Source organism: Hydra vulgaris, chromosome 02 (assembly GCF_038396675.1).
Source record: "Hydra vulgaris chromosome 02, alternate assembly HydraT2T_AEP".
In the NCBI taxonomy this organism is placed as follows: domain Eukaryota; kingdom Metazoa; phylum Cnidaria; class Hydrozoa; order Anthoathecata; family Hydridae; genus Hydra; species Hydra vulgaris.
In genome coordinates, this window is record NC_088921.1 from 12,195,242 (window position 1) to 12,216,188 (window position 20,947).

Here is a 20,947-nt window from a genome sequence, read left to right on the forward strand (position 1 = left end):
TTAGGGGCGGGATATGTGCCACTCCTAACTCCTCCCCCCCCCCCGTCTTCTTTAGTCTTCCAACCTAAAAAAAAAAAATTTTAAAGAGATATGAAAAAAGATTTTAAATTGAGTTTATTGAAAATAAGAAACTAGTATACAAAGTTATTTTACTACATTAGTTAGTAAAGGGGCGTGTGCCACAACTAACGCACCCCCTTCCTTTCATATTCAAACTTGAAAAAAATGTTAACAGAAATTTAAAAACGTTTTTATATTGCTTTTACATAAAATAGAGACATAACTTTACAAATCTTATCACATTACAAAATGCAGGTTGGAGTATCCACCCTAAAAAAAAGACTTTTCATATTTATCAACTCAATAAAATATTACACATAAATTTAACACTGTATTTAATATGGGCTATGAAATCCTCAAAAAGTCCTGATTGTATCTAAAAGTTTATAACTATTTATAGGTACAACTTGACTACTTTTTATACTACAACTTTTAATCACATTGAAAACATACAAAATATTTCATTAAAACTATTACGCTTGTCAATGCTTCATTTTTAAATTATTTTGTGTAAAAAAATTTTAAATAAGTAATTCAAATGTTTGAAAAAAATTTAGACAAAATGGAAAACAAACTTGTTGATATTACATATAAATTTTTAATAAAAATACAAGAATGGTGGTGCTTAATGATTGTGTATGCCACCATTAACCACAAAGCTGCTACTATGCTGTCTTCACCTGCAAACTTCTCCACAACAGTTTTCTTCTGCTGTAGTTCCTAGCACCCCTGTTAGGGGATGATAGGCCCAGCTAAATGATTCCCTGTCATTTCCTCCTAACTGGACCCATCACAAAAATGAGCGACTGCTAGTCGGTCCAGAGTGCTGATACATATATCTCTGATAGACACCATATGTTAGATCTAATGACATTGAATTGTAAATAGATTAGTACTGAATGGTATTATGTAACATTTAATATAAACCAACTATTTGTGAAAGTCATTGGCTGAACAAATAAAATGAAAGACTAATAAATCAGTTATAGCTTTAAAAATGTTAATCAAAGTAAAAATTTAATTACTGCTCTTGATTTTACTGCACTTTGATGCATAACATAATAAAAATGTATTAAATAGTGTATGTAAATAGAAATATTACGAACTATTTATATTTGTATATTATCTGTTTGTATATTTGTATATTTATATTGTATATTATATATTTATATTTGTATATTATCGTTCAGAAAAATAATTAAATCATAATTTTACTAGCAGAAGATTGTGCTGATTATAGAGAAGGTTATGAAACTAAATGAAAAAATAAGTTGTAATAAAATAAAATTTTATTTGCTATTGATAAGAAAGGCATACACATATTAGAAATAATTGTTTTACGCATACATCATGCATAAACAGATTAGAAAATATTAGTTTTTTTAAACTTACCAATTGTAGCAGCTGAAGATGTAACTCAAGGTTAACAGAGTTGTAATAAAAAACAAATATGCAATTGTCGAGAAATGCATACATATTAAAAAGTAACAATTGTTAAACTTACCACTAGTTACTGATTATATTTGTAATTTTATAATCAATAATAAAAATTATCCTCTAAAAATTTACCAGTGGCAGACTGTAGATTGGACTTAAGATAATAAAAAAATTGTAAAATTACACAAAACACTATGTAACTGTCAAAGTAAGTTACAAAAGTAACAATCGTCAAATCAGTTCTGTGTAAGATACAACCTTATTAACAAAATGAAAATAAACAATAAAAATATAACAGTAAAAATATAAAAATATATATTTATTAAACAATAAGCTAACATTAGGAATGTATATACTTTGGCTTATAATGGTATAATAGTATATATTATGCATACTTTGTTGATATATAAATTATGTTAATTTGATTGTAGTAATATATAAACGATGTTATTTATACTTATGAAATCTTAAAAATAAGCATAATATTTAGTAGGGTCTAAACAATAAGTAAACATAAAGCACGCTAGTATAATGATTTAAATAATAGTCCAGTTAAAGAAGTATACAATCGAAGTAAAAAAAGATAATAACAATAACATCTTTTAAATAGTTGAAAAACACTTACAAATTTTTTGTTAGGAATAAACCAATGAAGAATCTGATTTGTATACTTATTTATATATGGTGTGTTAATAAAATTGTCAACTGATACTATCACTTAACAATCCATTCAAAAGCAAGAGTCTTTATCTGAAACATTATTCTTTTTATATGTAACATAAGAAAACAATAAGTTTTTACATTTATCATTATTTTTTGTTTCAAACATAAGTTAACTATAATATTATTATGAAATAAAAGAAATTAACTTTAATCTGTTAGAGAACTAAAAACACTTTTATTTATATTTTGCATTTTAATTTTAATCTAGTAATAAAAATCAACATAATACAAAATTGCATTAGTTTTTTTAGAGTCGCCCCCCCCCCCTTATCCGCCCCCGTATTTCGCTTACCGAAAAAAACAACAACAACAAAAAAACGAAAACAGGTACCAAAAGTTCTACACTAATTAAACTATTTGCTGGTATTTATTTTTCGTTGAAAATTGGCATGTGAATAGGAAATACATGTAGAAAATTATTTTAATAATAAAAAAAGGGGGATCGACATTTCTACGACTGCAATTTCATGTGTGAACATCAACCAAATTTTCACGCAAAATTTTCGAAAAAATAATCCATAAAAAAGTATGCTAACCATACATTATTGTCATAAAAAAATCAAGATTAACCTTTCGTCTTTTAAAAATAGTCTAGGTTCATATATGTTTCTGATAAGAATCACCACAAAATAACGTTTGCCTTGGACTACCTAAAAAAAGTGGTTAACTTAATCTAACACAAATTAAACTATTTGCTGGTATTTTTTTTTTCGTTGAAATTTGGCAAGTGAATAAGAAATGCATGTAGAAAACTATTTTAATAATAAAAAAAGGGGGATCGACATTTCTTCGACTGCAATTTCATGTGTGAACATCAACCAAATATTCAGGAGCAAAATAATCCATAAAAAAGTTCAGTAACCATACATAAAAGTCTTGAAAAATCAAGATTAGCTCTTTTTCTTTCAAAAAAGTATCTATATGTATATATGTTTCTTAAAAAAAAATCTACAAAAATACGTCTGCCCTACGCTGCCTAAAAAAGTGTTAAAAATAATGAAAACCAAAATTTTAGCATAAAAATCGGTTCCGTAAATCGCGATTTCCGCATACCTATATATATATATGTATATATATATATATATATATATATATATATATATATATATATATATATATATATATATATATATATATGTATATATATATGTATATATATATGTATATATGTGTATATATATATATATATATATATATATATATATATATATATATATATATATATATATATATATATATATATATATATATATATATTATGCATTATATATAATTTATATAACATATTATTTTTATATAATATATAAATATATATAATATATATATCTTTAATAAAGATATATATATTATATATTTTTATATATTATATAAAAATAATATGTTATATAAATAATAATATGTTATATATGTTGAATAAAGACTTTATTCAATAAAGAAAAATATATTGCTTTGCCACTAGAGTATCAAACGATCCAGATGTTGATTTTTTACGTACTGATAAAAAAGACTTTAATGCTATTACACTGAAAATTTTCGCATATTTTTAATATGCGAGTTTGTACTTTTTTTTTTTTACATTGTTAGCCTTCCTTCATGTTACAACCCTCTCTCAACTCTTTAACACCGAAACACGAACCTTGACAAGCAAGGCCGCTGCGCGGAGAAACTAAGTTGAGTTAAGATATATATATATATGTATATAATATATATACATATATATATATATATATATATTATATATATATATATTATATATATATATACTATATATATATGCATATATATATATTATATTATATATATATACATATATAAATATATATATATGCATATATAATATATATATATATATGCATATATATATATATAATATATATATAATACATATATATGCATACATATATATATATAGTATATATTTATAGTATATATATTTATAAATATATATATATATATATATATATATATATATATATATATATATATATATATATATATATATATATATACTATATATATATATATATATATATATATATATATATATAGATAGATAGATATATAGATATATATATATATATATATATATATATATATATATATATATATATATATATATATATATATATATATATATATATATATATATATATATATATAGATATATAGATATATATATATATGCATACATATATATATATATATAGTATATAAATATATATACTTGGACCAACAAATTTTTGTTTTGGAGCATTGATAAAGTATTATTTCATGATTAAACATTTAAAATTGGAAAGAGCTGCACAAATCACTATAATGTCATTAAGATTATCAAGAAGTGATATAGGAAATTCTTGTCCAATTATTCGAAAAGTTTTCATTCTTCTAATTATCTGTTCAATGAGAATTCTGAGTTTAGCAATATTACTCATTTTTACTACTTCTTCAGGTGTCATTTGAGAAGCTCCTCGTTTTCCAGGTGGGGAAATAAAGGTAATCCTATAAGCAGCACACTCACTAGCAATATTAAAACCTTTATCAGGCATGATTGAAGAATAAGGAGGGAATTTTGTAAGATAGTTACAATCCAATGTTATTGCTTTATCTGATATTCTTCCAGTATATGCTTCCGAAACAAAATCTATGAAAGAGCTGGATGTAACTGATACAAGGAACTTCATTGTATTGTGGTGCTTGTACTCAGACCATGTTGCAGGTTGCAGTTCTAAATCTTTTGGTGTTTCAATAAAAATTTCAGAGCAATCAAATATTCCTAACAGACTTTGATTATTTTTAAAACGATCAGGATGATTCAAGCGAACTTTTTCTTCATCTGGAAAGTAAACGAATGATTTTAAATACTGTGACATGCCTCTAATCAATGATTTAAATATTTTTGAAACAGTGCCAAGAGAAACACTAAATCTATCAACTAGGTCATTGCTTAAGAGTCCGAGACATAATTTCATAAGAACTAGTAAAAACTCATCTTGTGAACATAGTTTTCTGCATCTTCCAAGTTTTTTTGGTGTGATTTTATGAGGTTTTTTTTTAGGATAACATTTCATTTCAGTTTTGTAACTAAATCGACGATGTACAATTGGTTTTATAAGGTCGTGAAGAATGTGAAAAACTTTCAGGGAAGGAACGTTTGTGTAAAAGTTACACTTTTTGTCATTTGTTAATAATTTTTTGTAGACTTTCTTTTGAAGATTATTTTTGACTTTGTTTTTAATTATACTTAGTTGAATTTGTAATTTTTTGTCTTGAAAAAAAAGATTGTGATTTAATTTTTATAATTTGTCAATAGTTTTTTTTAAGCTACTTATTAAAAAAGTTGATTCTTGAGCTTGAGTGAACTCATTATGTTTAAAAAGTGAATTAATATTATTTTCTTCTTTATCTACTACTACCACTGGTACTGGTTCAATCATAAAGTCAACAAGGTTTTTTGTAGCAAAGTTGACACTAATTAACGAGGAAGTAGAACATAACTGTTTAACAGAAATGGTGTCTTGATTTTGATCAACTATTGTATTAAAGTATGTATTGGAGTTAACATTTGATTCGTATTTTTTAAGTAAAGGCTGTGTGGAGTCGGTATTTATTATACTGTTTCTATTTAGAGGTCGAGAGCTAGGACATAAAAGAGCAACTTTATGTCTAGAATCATATCCAAGGTTCTCAGTGGGATAAGGATTTTTAATAGTAGGCTTTTTATCTTTAAAATGATTAGAACAAACTCGTGCATCTTTCTTTGGGCAGAAAAAATCATTTGTCTTATTAGCGTTTAAGCGGTTAATTAGTTTGATCCAAATTTCACGTTGGGAGGGAGATTTTTTGATAGTTGGAAAAGGAAATAAATGAAAAGGCGATGCACAACTACATCCAATATCCTCTTTTCTACATTTATGTTCAGTGCATATTGCATATTTCCATTTCATAAGTCTATAGCTTCCATTTGAACAATTTTTTACAACGCAAGGATATCCCATTTTACCAATAACTACTTATTAAAACTAAAGCAAAAATAATAAATCAAAATAGTTAGTTTATTTAGAAGTTTATATTTCAAAATAATCATTTCATTTTGCAAAAACATACCAAAATATAAAATCTATTCAAAGAAACAGCTTGATTCCCTTATAAAACGTACCGTTTTTTAAGTTTGTTTACTCGAAATTTTTGTGTGTTTGTTAACATGAGTGTGTTTTACAACTTTTGGGAATTTCGAAAACCGTGTATTGAAAGTGAAAGCTTTTGAGTGAAATTTTGATTAAAATTAAGCAAACTTTGCATTACCTTAATTTAAAAATTTAAACTATGAGAGGCCAAGGATGCTGTGGTGCAGCGTTAATCTTTATCAGGTATACAATTTTTGAACACTTTACCAAAAGCAATATACATCCATTGGGCGTGCTGTAGACTATCGACAACTTGACCATAAGCAATTCTTGAAAAATACCGAAAATATCAAAAATACCAAAAAATATTAAGAAATGCTCTAGAGTTTACATAAAAATTTAAAAATAACGCAAATCAAATGACTAAAACCGGTGTATAAAATAAAAAGTTTCGCAATTAAAATAAGCTAAACATTTGTGTTTTAAAATTTTGTATTTTGAAATGTTTTAAAAATAAATATATTTTAAATAAAGTTTTTGTTTTTCTAAAAACTAAAGAGTTTAATACCACAGAACATTTATATTTTAGCACAGGGTCGACTTCAGCACAGGGTCAACTTCAGCACAGGGTTGACTTAAGCGCAGGGTCGATTTCAGCACTGGCTCAACTTCAGTGCAGGGTCGATGACACAGCTTTCGAAGTTGGGAGGGCTTAATCTTCAAGTTCTAAAAAAAGGTCCTCTATATCTTGAAATTTCTAAAAAAAAAGATCCTTTATAAAATAAAGTGGGTTCTACACCTTTAAACCTAGGTTTTCTTTCTTTTATTTAAGAAAATAAAAAATATAACAATGCAAAAAAAAAAAAAAAAAAAAAAAAAAACACCGTACGTAACCATACGTAACATCTCAAAGCATAAGGTAATATATTTTCGCTTAATACATTGATTTATTAACTATTCCAATACTAAATGGGTTAGTACTCAACCAACAAAATTAAAAAAAAAATTTTTGTTAAAAAAAAATCATATAAACTTATAAAAAACTTATATAGAAAAAAAATGATTATGCTAAACCACTGATAAAAGACAAATGAGGCACGAAATCAATATCTATCAAAAATTTTAATTGGTAAAGTACAATAACAGATTTCTTTCAAAAAAATTTTATTCTAAATTTATAAAAAGTGTGAATAAAAATTATTTTTTCAAAATTGAACCAATGAAATACTTGTAAAATGGCAAGAAGAAACAGGTAATCAAAATACGGAATACCTTTGACATAAACTATGAAGCGCTCAAAAAGAAAAAAGTTTAGATATGTTAGATTTTTCTTAAACTTTAATAAATTTTTCATAGATTTTTATAGATTTCGTAAATTTTTCAGCAAAGGTAGTTTATCCAAAAGTAAAAAATCTAAAAAAGGATGCTTTGTTTCTGAGGCAAGCATGGCCGGCGCGAGTCGGTGTCACGTGGTGGAGCAGGGGGGGGGGGGAGAAGGAAGGGTGCCATTACAACTTTTGCAGACTAAAAAAAAAAAAGTCCTCGTTTTTTAAAAATTGCCGACTGCCTTATCGAAATTCGCCGACTGACTGTCTAAACTTACCGACTAACTTGTCTTAAGAGTCTTCATTTGCCGACTGACTTTGCCGTCAGAAAGAGTCAAAGTTGCCGACTAAATGAACAAAAAAATCATTGATGGGGGGGGGGGGGCTGACAGCAAATGTGCTATCACTGCGCCACACCTGCTCAAAAATTTTAAAAAAGCATTTAACTTTGAAAATTTAAATTAAACATCCAAAACTTTGAAAAAAACTTGCACGGTATAATAGATAACCTCCTTCATTGGATATCAGCTTTTCTTTCCAACAGAAATCAAAGGATTCTGGTCGGAAATTCACTATCCAATCCAACCAGCATCCTTAGTGGAGTTCCACAGGGTAGCGTTATTTTTGTTATATATTAATGATCTACCCTCTATAGTTAAAGATCTAAATTGCTCTCTAATGTTATATGCTAAAGATATCAAGCTATATAATTCATTTAAGGATGCCGAATAAAGTCACAATCTTGCTGTTGCCATTTATAAAATTTATCTTTGATAAAAAAAAGCAGTTAAAAGCCAATAATAAGTGTTTTACTCATAGAATAGCACCAACTTTTTTATTTTGTAAAAATATTAATCACAACTATCAATTAGGAGATCTACAAAACTAGAAGAACAACTATCAATAAGATAGAAAGAGATCATAATTTAACCTGGTCTACAAAATCAAAAGCTCTTGGTGTGACCATGGATTCGTACTTAAATTATATTAATCATATTTCAAATATCGTCCGTGGATCATTTTTGTGGAAACATTCGAGGATATTTATTTTTTCAATTTCATTTAGGTTCCCCAGAAAGTCCATTCGGTCTTATCACAGAACACCATTTAGTTGAAAGTTCACGCCTCCTTCATAACCGATGTCGCAAAACTAGCCCAGAGGTGGGGTTTGAACCACAAATCTTTTTATTTCTGAGGCCACGGCTGCTCATAAATATTTAATTCTTAAGTGTCTTAAAAGTCGTGATCCACGTGTTATCGTAAAAGCCTACGCTAACTAAATAAGTCCAATCTTAGAATATTGCTCTCCGGTTTGGCCGCCAAACCACACTGAAATGAACAAAGCAGTGGAACAACGTTTTGCCAAGAGAACTGCTAACCTGCATAACTTTTCATATTTTAATAGACTTAGAATTCTTGGTTTGGAACTACTAGAAATCGTCGCCTTAAGTAAGACATGTTTACATGCTACAAAATTCTGAAAAATTTAGTTTGCGTAAATAAATTAAGTTAACAATAGAAAACATACATATCACATGAAGAAGGAAAATCTGATTACATTACTATAACTTGCGGTGTTCCCCAAGGTTTAATTCTGGGACCACTGTTATTTCTTATTTATAAAAACGATTTCCATAAGTTTTCAAACATTTTAAACTCAGTTTTATTTGAAGATGATACGAATTTATTTATTCTAATGGAGACCTTTATTTAAAATAGCAAAAAAAGAATTTTTAAATCTAGCGGAATGGTTTAAGGCAAGCAAATTTAAATAAAACTAAGAATACTTTTTTTAATAGACTTCACGATAAAGAAATCATTTCATTAAAACTTCCTGATCTCTATATCGGCAACTCTAAAATAATTAGAGTCTAATAATTAGAGAACCTCATGGAAAAAACATATTAGTCTTACTGAAGCAAAAATATCTTCTGCTATAAGTGTATTATATAAATCTAGGTCCTTTCTTGATTATAAATCACGCAAAATGCTTTACTTCAGTCTTGTTCATTGTCATCTCTGCTACGCTAATATTGTTTGGGCTAACACACACAAAACTAAATTAACAAGATTACAGAGGCTACAAAACCACGCATGTAAAGCGGTTAACTATTTAAAAAGATTAGAAAACCCTCCCCCTGTAATGAAATACACGAATGTGTTAAATATATTAAAATTAATTCGCTTCAAATATTAATATTTATGTATAAGTATAAGAATAACTTGCTGCCAAAAGTATTTTCTGATATTTTTACATCGGCGTTTTCACAAAAATACAATCTTCGGTCATATAGCAACCATAACTATCAATTGAGCAGAGTAAAATCGCAAGTGTCAAAATTCTCATTAACTAACCAAGGTCCGTCATTATGGAATCAATTAAAAAATAACAATATAAAATATTTGAAAAGCACTTCCTCTTTTAAACGACTAATGAAATTGCATCTCCTTAACTTCTGATATATATGCAAGTATGTTTATATATGTGTGTGTAAGTATGTTTGTATATGTGTTTGTGTATGTGTATGTGTATATGTATATATGAGGATGTGTATATGAGTTTGTACTAGGTGAGTTATTCTTCACCTAGTATTTTTCAGAACAAATATTTTATTGTAAATTTACTAAAGCCATGTGGGCTTTAAATGTTATTGTAAAGGGGCTCTATAAAAAGATTGTGGTCACACCAGTCATCCGCATCTTCTTTGAGCCCCTGTCTGTTTTATATATATTCTTTGTGTAACGTAAAAGTTTCATTACATAATTTTATTATTTTATTTTTTTATAAACAGCGAAGAAAAAAAAAAAGAGTCATAAAATGATTTCAAAAAATTTTTTTTTGTTGACCTGTGTTATAGATTAGTAACTGATTTTGACATACTTGTAAATATTTGTAAATAATTTTTAAATGGTACAAAGTAATTGTACGTTTACCTTTTAATGGTTGTACACGCTTGCTGATGAAAGCACGTCAGGGCGTAGTGATAAGGCAAATATTGTCTTTGTTTAGCCCTGGTCATGTTGATTTTATCTATATAACATGGCATTGTATTCTTTTTTTTAAGGACGAAATAAAAATAAATAAATAATAATATATTGAGTAAATTGGGGTAGCTTTAAATTCAATTATTTAAAAAATAAAACAAAAAAAATTCTTTTTTTTTTTGTTTTTTTTTTTTTGTTTTTTTTTTTGTTTTTTTGTTAATTTATTACATTATATAATTATATAAAAATTGAGAAAAAATATTATGAAAAGTTTTTAAAAAATCGATTTTTATGTAGAAAAAAAACGTTTACTTTTAAAATTGGGAAAAAAAAACTTATTAAATAAAAACTAGTTCAGCTATAATAACAATTAAGTTATTAAGAAAATCAAATTAATTAAAAATAAAATGAAAACTAATTTTATTAAAAGTTATGTTTACTGAAAAACTATTTTAATCAAATATACGAAAAAACTATTTATTAATTAAATCAATTAAAATGCCGCCGAATTTAACAAGTTTTTTTCAACAATAGAACAAAAACTCTCAAATAAAATTCTTTATGTAGATAATAACTCCGTTGATGAATTTATTTCATTAACAAATTCAACCTTGAACTTTTCAAATCTAACATAAAATGAATTTGTAATAGCATTTGAAGCAATAAAAAGAAGCAACTGGGCTTAACTATTATGTCGATGATATAAATGGGAACATTATAATCGACTCTTTTGATGTGATTGAGGACTAAAAAATCTTCTTCTTTAAAATTTAAAGTTTAAAATATTTAAAGCACCTATTACTCAAGGATCTTTCCTAAAATGAAATGAAAAAAAAAAAAAATAACCCCAATTTTTAAAACAGGCGACCCTACAAACGTAACAAATTATTGTCCTTCTCAGTTCTAACAGTCTTTTCAAATATATTAGAAAAAATAATGTAAAACAGATTGTACACTTATCTTATTGACAATAAACTTCTTTATAAAAATCAGTTTGATTTTCACTGTAACAGTCCTACTGAACACGTTATTCTCCAAGTAACGCGCAGTAGTGCTGACTTTTGAGAACTCTCAATTTACTCTAGGCATGTTTATTGAATTGTCAAAAGCTTTTGACACTGTTAATCACCATATTTTATTGAAAAAGCTGGAAAGCTATGGTATAAGAGATAAAACCCTAGGTTGAAAAGTTATGTAAGTAACCGTAAACAATTTGTTTATAACGAGGAATCTTTGTCGCAATTATTATCGAATATAACATGTGGTGTCCGGCAAGGATCCATACTTGGGCCACTCTTATTTTTAATATATATAAATAATCTTTACAAAGCTTCTAATTTAACGACTATAAAATTTGCTGACGATACGAGCTTATTTCAGTCACACGAAGACATTAAAATACTTTTTAAAAACATGACTGACGAACTTAAAAATATTTTGTATTGGTTCAAAAAAAATAGGTTGTCTTTAGATACCGATAAAACAAAATGGATACTTTTTTATCCAACTTCTAAAAAAAAGAAAATTCAAAATATCTTGCCTGACTTATCTATTTACAGTACAGTATAAAAAAGAGAAAAAAAATACAATATTTTTAGGAGTCATAATAGATGAAAACTTATCTTGGAGGCAACAAATTGATAATATTTCCATGAAAGTTGCTTAAAGCATTGGAGTTCTATATAAAGTTAGACATAGGGGAAAGGCGCCTATGATTATATTGATTTTACATTTATTTTAGTAAAAATACGTCTCTTATGCACAAATTTTGCTTTTATAATCATTAAAAATTGATTTTGGGATGTGCTGTTATATTTTTAATCCCTTTAAATATTTAAGATTGTGATTTTATTATCAACTGTGCAGAAATGAAGTTTTCATGCATTTAATTTCCAAGTTTTGTGCATTTAGTAGAATACTTTTTTAATATATATATATATATACATATATATATATATGTGCATTTAGTAGAATACTTTTTTAATTTTATCTTTTGAACAAGGCAGACATAGCTTGTTTAAATGAAAATGATGACTTCTTCCTATGATGGCATACTGACGAGTTAGGTGTGTTGCAATATTGACGAGCAGAGAAAACCTTTTTTCTTTCATAAAAACAACATATTTGTTAGTGAAGTAAAAAGGAATTTTTCTAAAAAATTTTTGGTTGAAAAAACATATAAAACGCAATATCTCTTATGCGCATGTGCGAAATTCTTCACTGCTGTTGTGTAGCACGAAATGGTTAATTAGGATGATTACGCGTAATTTCTGGCATTTCTGAGGGAAGACTCTAAGGTCAAATGAAATTGTCAAGTTACCCTTGATGCTAACCAGCCCCATCCTCCCCTATGCCATCATAGGAGCAGTAGTTGTCTATGGTGGCATACTTGTGCTTTTTTTTTAAATAAAAATAACTAATATAAAAATAAAACTGGTAAAAACTTTTGGGGTAATTATTGTTCTACATGTAACAAAGAATGTATCCATATCAAAACATTTGTTCATGGTCTACAGGATACTGAATAATGAAGCTTCAAAGTTAAGTATGCTATCATAGGAGCTTTTCCCCTATATTAAATAAACATCAATTAACACAGCTATATTATTCATTGTCATTTAAATTATGCAAATATAACATGGGGAAGTGCTAACAAAACCAAACTTAAATCTCTCTATCGACATCAGAAACACGCAGTTCGCACAATTAATTTTGCGAATCGTTTTTCAAGTTCAACACCACTTCTTAAAGAAATGAAAGTTTTGAATATTTAAGAACTAAATGTTTTGAATATTTTATGTTTTATGTTCAAATGTAAAGAAAATATATTACCTAGTGTTTTTTTATTTATAAATTTTTTTATTTATAAATTTTATATTTATAAATCTTTATAATTTGAAACCTAAAAACAAATATGATCTTCGTGCCAGTAAAAGTATCGAAGAGCCATGTTGCCAAACTAAGATTGACCAGTTTTGTATTTCTTAACGTGGTCTTTCTATTATAAAAAAAAAAAAATTTTCCTAATTTTGATTTTTCTTTTAAATGGTCTCACTCTTCTTTTAAACGGAAAGTAAAAGAAATTATCTTTTCAACACAAAATATTTAAATATATTTTTAGTACTTGAGTTTCTTTTCCTTACCGTGACGCGAAAATATGTTCAGAGTTGGTTTCGAACCTAGATCTCCTGCTTCTAATGTAAGTGCTCTAATCACTGCGCCACGGCCGCTTTTGAAGTTATTGAAACAGAGATATTTTTTTTTACAGCGTGTTTAAATTATTATACAAATATGAAAATTTCAATTAAAAACATAGAAAAAACAATTACCAACAAATTAGAAGAACAAAAATCTATTCTGATAAAAACGGAAAAGTTGTGAAAAGAACAAGAAAAAGTTTTGCATCGATTATGAACGCAAAGTTAAAAATAATAACGGACAGAATTGAAAAGCTAGAAGTTTATGTAAACAATAACAAATCTATAAATATTGTTATAAATAGTTATAATAATAATTGTTATAATAGTGATAAATATTCAAAAAGATATAAGTGATCTCTAAACTTTCAAGAAACAAACCTAATGGAAAAGATTGTACAAATTAAAAGTGTTATGATAAGTATTTAAATATTTTACATTTTAAATTTTTTAAAAAAACAATTGATTTATAAAACAGATCTCGTCGAAATAATCTGAAAATAGATGGAGTTAAAGAAAAACCTAACGAAACATGGAGTGACTGTGAAAATACAGTAAAAAATATTTTCAAAAAACAACTGAAAATTGACAGCGAAGTGCATGTGAAAAGAGCGCATCGAGTGGGCAAATCAAAAGATAGTAAACTACTAAGAACGATATTTTTGAAGCTATTAAACTACCAAGACAAAAACAAAGTTCTAAACGCTGTGAAAAACTTGCGTGGAACTGATGTATTTATTAAAGAAGATTTTGCGAAGGAAACTATCGAGAGTCGTAAAAAGTTATGGGAGGAAGTAAAAAGACTACGCAGTGAAGTCAAGTATGCTGTTATAAAAAATGAGAGAATTTTTTGCAGGGAATTTAGAAACCCAAACGTTAGGTTTTATAAAGAAACTTAAAAAAAAAATGCCTCTTTAAAAAAAAAAAAAGCATGGCTGGGACTAGTGATTTTGAATCCATAAGTTTCAACTTTTCTGAAATAAATAATAATGAAAATATAAAACCCGGTATAAATTTTTTCTACGACGCGCAAATGGATTACTCATCACGTTCCAAGCTAATTAGAAGAGTTTCTTTTTAAAAAAGTTTGCGACAAAAATTTAAATAAAATTAGAATTCTCCACGTAAACATTCAAAGCTTAAATAATAATTTTGAAAAACTTCTCAATTTTTTAGAGGAAACAAAAAATTGTTATAATATAATTTGTTTGACTGAAACGTGGATTTCGAATAACTTAAATAATACTTTAAACTTTTATATTCCTCATTTTAAATTAATTTCTTTCCAAAGGCAAGTAAATAAACGCGGCGGAGGAGTCGTTATATATGTAAATGAAAACATTGTTTATCATGTTAGGAATGATTTAAGTGTACCTGATGGCGATAAAGAAGTTTTAACTATTGAAATTATAAACAATGAATCAAAAAAATTATTATAAGCTAACCATGAGCGAGATCTCGTCTCGTTCTCGTTTCTCGTGAGAAACGAGAAATAGAAAATTCTCGCGAGAAGTTAAACGAGACTTAAATATTATATTATTTTCCAAATTAAAAATTATTATATATTTACAAAATGCTTAATAATTTGTTTTTTTAATTAATTAATATTTTGACTCCGTGATTTTAATAAATCTAATAAACAAAATCTGGAGATATTTTCAAAAAACAAGTGACGGTGCTGAATGCACGGCGTGCAAAAAGTCTTTGAAAACAAAAGATGGAAACACAAGCGGACTTCATCGTCACCTCGAAAAAAAACACAGCCAAGATTACGTTGAGTATTCTGAAAAAACTGACGACTCTCTTCTTCCTCCTCCTAAGAAGAAACAACGAACCATGGTCGAAATGGTTGAAATAAAGTCCAAATATGACAAAGACAATTCCATTCAAAAACAGTTTGACTCTGCAATGCTGGATTACTTTTGCACTGATCTGGCATCCTTTTCAGCAGTCGAAGGAAGAGGTTTCAAGAAATTGTTTGACATTGCAAACCCTAAACTGAGCCTTCATCACAGAACAACATATTCAAGAAAACTTTCAATTCGGTCAAGAGAAGTTCAAGCTGGAATGAAGAGCATAATAACGGAGATTACGCCAAATCTAAAAAGTGCTGCATTTACTTCTGACCTTTGGACTTCTAGAGCTCAGGACAGCTACATCTCTTAGATTTTTCATGCTATTGACAAAAATTGGAGACTACATCACTGGACACCCCATGTCCAACAGTTCCCAGGCAGACACACAGGTATCTTAATTGAAGGAAAGCTGGATTCTTTCTAAGAAGAACTAAATTTGCCTGCTGATTTGCCAATGTACTGCGTGAACGACCAGGCAAGAAACATGAAACTTTTTTTTTTTTTTTTTTTTTTTTTAATATATATTTACCGTATTTTAAAATTTACAATGAAATAAATCGTGTTAATAAATAAGAGAGCTGGAGCAAGCAGAAGACATAAACTGTCTTATCATCGAGCCCCATTTACATTGAAAAAAAATCGTCAGCTTATATATAAAAAAAGAAAAGTAGCAAAGTACAAAATAAGCATTTTACACGTTAGTCACAATATAAATATAAGTGTTGAAATATAATGCAATATATCAAAAATTAACAAAAGTTAAATATAAATAAAACAGCAACAAAAGAGAAGTAGTGTCAATAACTATTTTTTAGATAATTTATATTATTTATTTTAAAAGAGATATTTTAACTCAAGATCATTTTGCAATAAAAGACTCTTAGATTCTTTCCTGAATTGTTCCAAAGAGATGTTTTGAATATTATTTTTTTTTGTAATAAATTTTAAAAAATGTTTCCACAGAAACGGTCCACGATATTGATTTTGGTAAGAACCTAGTTTTAAATTAGTTTTTGGTACAATGAAGTTGTTAATTGAAAATTTAGTAGGATACTTGTGCGAGATTTCACTAAAGTAAGACTGAAACACAATAGGAGAAAGCCCACGTTTTATTTTAAACATGAATTGTAGAACCTGGTGTATATTAAGTTTATAGATACTTAGGGCACCAAGCTTCCTTAAAAGAGGTTCGCAATGAAAAGTTCTGTGTGCACCAAATACAATCCTGCATGCGTGTTTTTGCTTACTATAAAGTTTTTTTAATTTACTATAATTAGTACTACCCCATACAATATTACAGTACGAGATAAAACTATGAATAAATGAAAAGTATATTTTTTTTAAGGAAGCAGTGTTAAGATATGGTTTAGTTTTATATAATATGGAAATATTTATTGAGATTTTATTTTCTATGTATTTTATATGTGGTTTCCATGACAAATTTTCATCTAGTATTACTCCTAAAAAATTAACGATTGGTTCCCTTTTGATAAATGTTTTATTGATTATAAGATTAGGTAATTTTAGAGGAACATCATCACCTTTACTAGGTTTGGAGAATAAGATAAATTTAGTTTTTTCTACATTTAACGAAAGCCTATTACTTGTAAACCACTCGTTTATTTTTAATAGTTCTTCATTAAATATATTAAAGAGAACTTTTATGTTTTTGTCGGAATAAAAAAGATTGCAGTCGTCTGCAAACAATATAACATTTAAAATATTTGATGCTAAGTACAAATCATTTATATACAATAAAAATAATAATGGTCCTAAGATTGAACCTTGGGGCACACCACAAGTTATGTGTTTTTCTTTTTCAGTTTTTTTATAAATAATACATTGTGACCTGTTTGCTAGATAATCTTCAAACCAAAGTAAGTTTTTATTTCTTACTCCATAGAGTTCCAGTTTTTTTATAAGTATCTTATGGTTAACAGTGTCAAAGGCTTTTGACAGATCAATAAAAACTCCTAAGGTAAAATAGTCATTATTGAATGCATTTGTTACATGATTAATCAGTTCAATTACCGCTTGGTTAGTTGAATTATCTTTTTTAAACCCAAATTGTTTACTGTACAGCAAACTGTTTGACATCAAATAGTTATAAAGTCTGTTATACATAATTCTTTCCAATAATTTTGAGAAGCAAGGTAAGACGGAAATTGGTCTGTAGTTGGAAATATTAGTTTCGTCACCAGATTTAAAAATTGGAGTGATTACGGCAACTTTAAGTTTTATTGGCACAACACCTAGTTTTAATGAAAGATTAAAAATATGAAATAATGACGGTTCAATGATATCGTAAACTGATTTAACAACATTTACACTAATTTTGTCGAAGCCCGGCACTTTTATTACTTTTAAGACTATTAAAAGCATTTCTTAACTCGCTTAGATTTAAATTAGATTCTTCCATAATAGTATTACACGGTTTGATATAGGATTCAAACTCTATGGTACTTGGTGGAATTTTACTCGCCAAGTTTGGCCCTACTTCAAGAAAAAATGAGTTAAGTTTTTCAGCTATTTTTTTTATCGTAAGTCATTTCCCCGTCAATTAAAAGCTTTTGGGGGAGATTATTTGTTACACATTTATTTTTACCAATTACTTGTTTAATTATATTCCACGTTTTTTTAGTGTCGCCGTTGGTTTTTTCTAGCAACTTTGCATAATAATTTTTTTTAGAATGTTTTTTTGTTTTTTCAAATAAGTTTTTATATTTTTTGTAGTTTATTTCATTTTTATATGTTTTATGCCTTAAATATTTAACATATAGTTTTTGTTTTTTTTTAGACGATTTTATTAGACCCTTGGTCATCCAGGGATTTAGAAGAGACTTGCATTTTATAACTATTTTTTTAACAGGAACCCTATGCGCGCATCACTAGTGATTTAGTACTGCTCAACGGTGATTTAGTGGTGATCACTAGTGATCGCCACTCAATCACCGCTCTATCGCCACTAATACATTACTTATTTATACGCAAAAATCAAATACCCAAAATAATTTTATATTAGTGGTGATTCAATGCTTATTAAGTAGTGACTGTTTAGTAATATATCAAAATGCGAAAATAAGTTATAACTCGTCTCAAAAAAAAATGGCAGGTAATAAGCGCAAGCACTACATGAAAAGCTACATGAGAAATTATAGAAGTTTTAAAAAGTTGTTTAATGAAGAAGAAGAAGGTAAAGAAGAAGAAGAAGGTAAAGAAGACGGAGAAGAAGAAGGTAAAGAAGACGACGACGAAGAAGAAGCTAATGAAAACGACGACAAAGAGGAAGAAGGTAAAAAAGACGACAACGAAGATAAAGAAGACGAAGAACATAAAGAAGACGAAGAACATAAAGAAGATGATGAAGAAGTAGGATATAACGAAAAAAATGGTAATACAGAAAGTGAGGTTTCTCAATCTGTCAAGACTCGAAATTTTCTTCATAAATGGGCTGTTGAAAATAATATCAAGTCTAAACCGTTAAACGAGCTTTTGACACATTTGAACTCATTCATAAAAGACATTCCTAAAAGTGGAACATTTTTAAAAAATACTTTAAGAAGTGTGGATGTTGAAAACGTTGCTGGAGGTGGTTTTGTTTATATTTCTTTAAAAATTGCACTTGGCAATTATGTAAAATGCTTCAGAAAGCCAGCAGAGTTTGATCTTATTATAAATGTTGATGGTACTCGAATATACAATAGTAAAAAAAAACAAATGTGGCCTTTACTGTGTACTATAAATCAACAAGGTCCATATGCAATTGCTTTATGGTATGGTGAAGGAAAACCTACAGTTCTTGGAGAATACCTCAAAAAGTTTGTAGCAGAGTTAAAATTCTATTTTATAAATGGGTATGAAGGTTTAAAGGTAATAATTAAGGCATTTGTATGTGATGCACCAGCCAGAGCATTTTTAAAATGTATAAAAAGTCATAGTGGATATGACAGTTGTGAAAGATGTGAAGAACATGGTGAGTATCATAAAGGTATAAGATTGTTAGGTACTAAATCTTTAATACGAGATGATAAAAAGTTTAAAGAAAAATTTTATTCAGAGCATCAGATTGGTAAATCACCATTATCCAAACTTGAAATTCCAATGGTGACTGGATTTGTACTTGATTACATGCATTTAGTTTGTCTAGGGGTTACAAAGAAACTTATGAAGAGTTATATTAACAATATAGGTTCCTCTGTACACAGCAAAATTTCTTCGCAGTTGCTCGAAATAAGAAAATGCACACCAACAGACTTTCAAGGTTGGCCTAGAAGTTTGGATGAATTTTCTGATTTTAAAGCAACTGAATTTTGCTTTTTTTTATTATATGCAGGAATTGTAGTTATGAAAGGTAAAATATCGCATGATGAGTATAAACTTTTATTGGCTTTATCAGCTGCAATGCACATTCTTTTATCTGAGACAATGATTAAAGATAACTCAATGGTTTCTTACTGTAAGAGTTTGTTAGAATGGTTTACAACAGAATCAATTGTTTTTTATGGACCATTGTTTGCATCTTATAATGTGCACAGTATTATTCATTTAGCTGATGATGTAATAAATCACAAAGTATCATTGAATAAAATATCTGCATTTCCTTTTGAAAATTACCTTGGAAAAATTAAAAGAAAAATTCATAGTGGTACATATACAGTTGCTCAAGTTGTTAAAAGGCTTGATGAACAAAGTAAAGTAATACATCTATTACCAACAAAAAAATCAGTGATCTTTAATACAAATTTTAGAAATAGAGTTTATTATATCAGCAAAATAGGTTTTGTAGTTGTTGAGAAAGTTGTAGAAAACAAATATTTTTGTAAATTGTTTAAATTTTCGAAACTAACAAATTTTTTTGAAAGTCCTTTACCAAGTTCACTCATTCATATTTACCACTTAACAACTTTGTCAAATTGCAAGGAAATTGAATTGGAACAGAATGCATTGCTACACAAAGCCATCATGATGCCTTGTGATAAAGGAGGCTATGTACTTATTCCTCTTCTCCACTGTGACCTTAATGACAATTTTACAAATCTATAATTTTGATATATATATATATATATATATATATATATATATATATATATATATATATATATATATATATAACTTTTACACATTTGGTTTTACTATTAGAATTGGAAGTTACTGGATCAGAGAAAGGATGAAGTTTATAGAGCAAGATAATGATTGAAAGATGAATTAAAAAATTGCAAATTATATGAATCAGGAAAGCA

The 20,947-nt window shown here is 27.5% G+C and overlaps 1 protein-coding gene across 1 annotated transcript; it reads right to left on the reverse strand.

The window, feature by feature from the left end:
* Positions 1-4,484: 4,484 nt before the first annotated feature.
* Positions 4,485-5,288, reverse strand: LOC136075848 (uncharacterized). Its single transcript, XM_065789285.1, has one exon. The coding sequence runs from the start codon at positions 5,286-5,288 to the stop codon at positions 4,485-4,487; it is 804 nt and encodes a 267-aa protein (XP_065645357.1).
* Between the last annotated feature and the right edge of the window lie 15,659 nt (positions 5,289-20,947).

Bases quoted from the DNA above. Each gene is read 5' to 3' on its own strand.
- LOC136075848 (XM_065789285.1), bottom strand. From the start codon at position 5,288: ATGAAATGTTATCCTAAAAAAAAACCTCATAAAATCACACCAAAAAAA.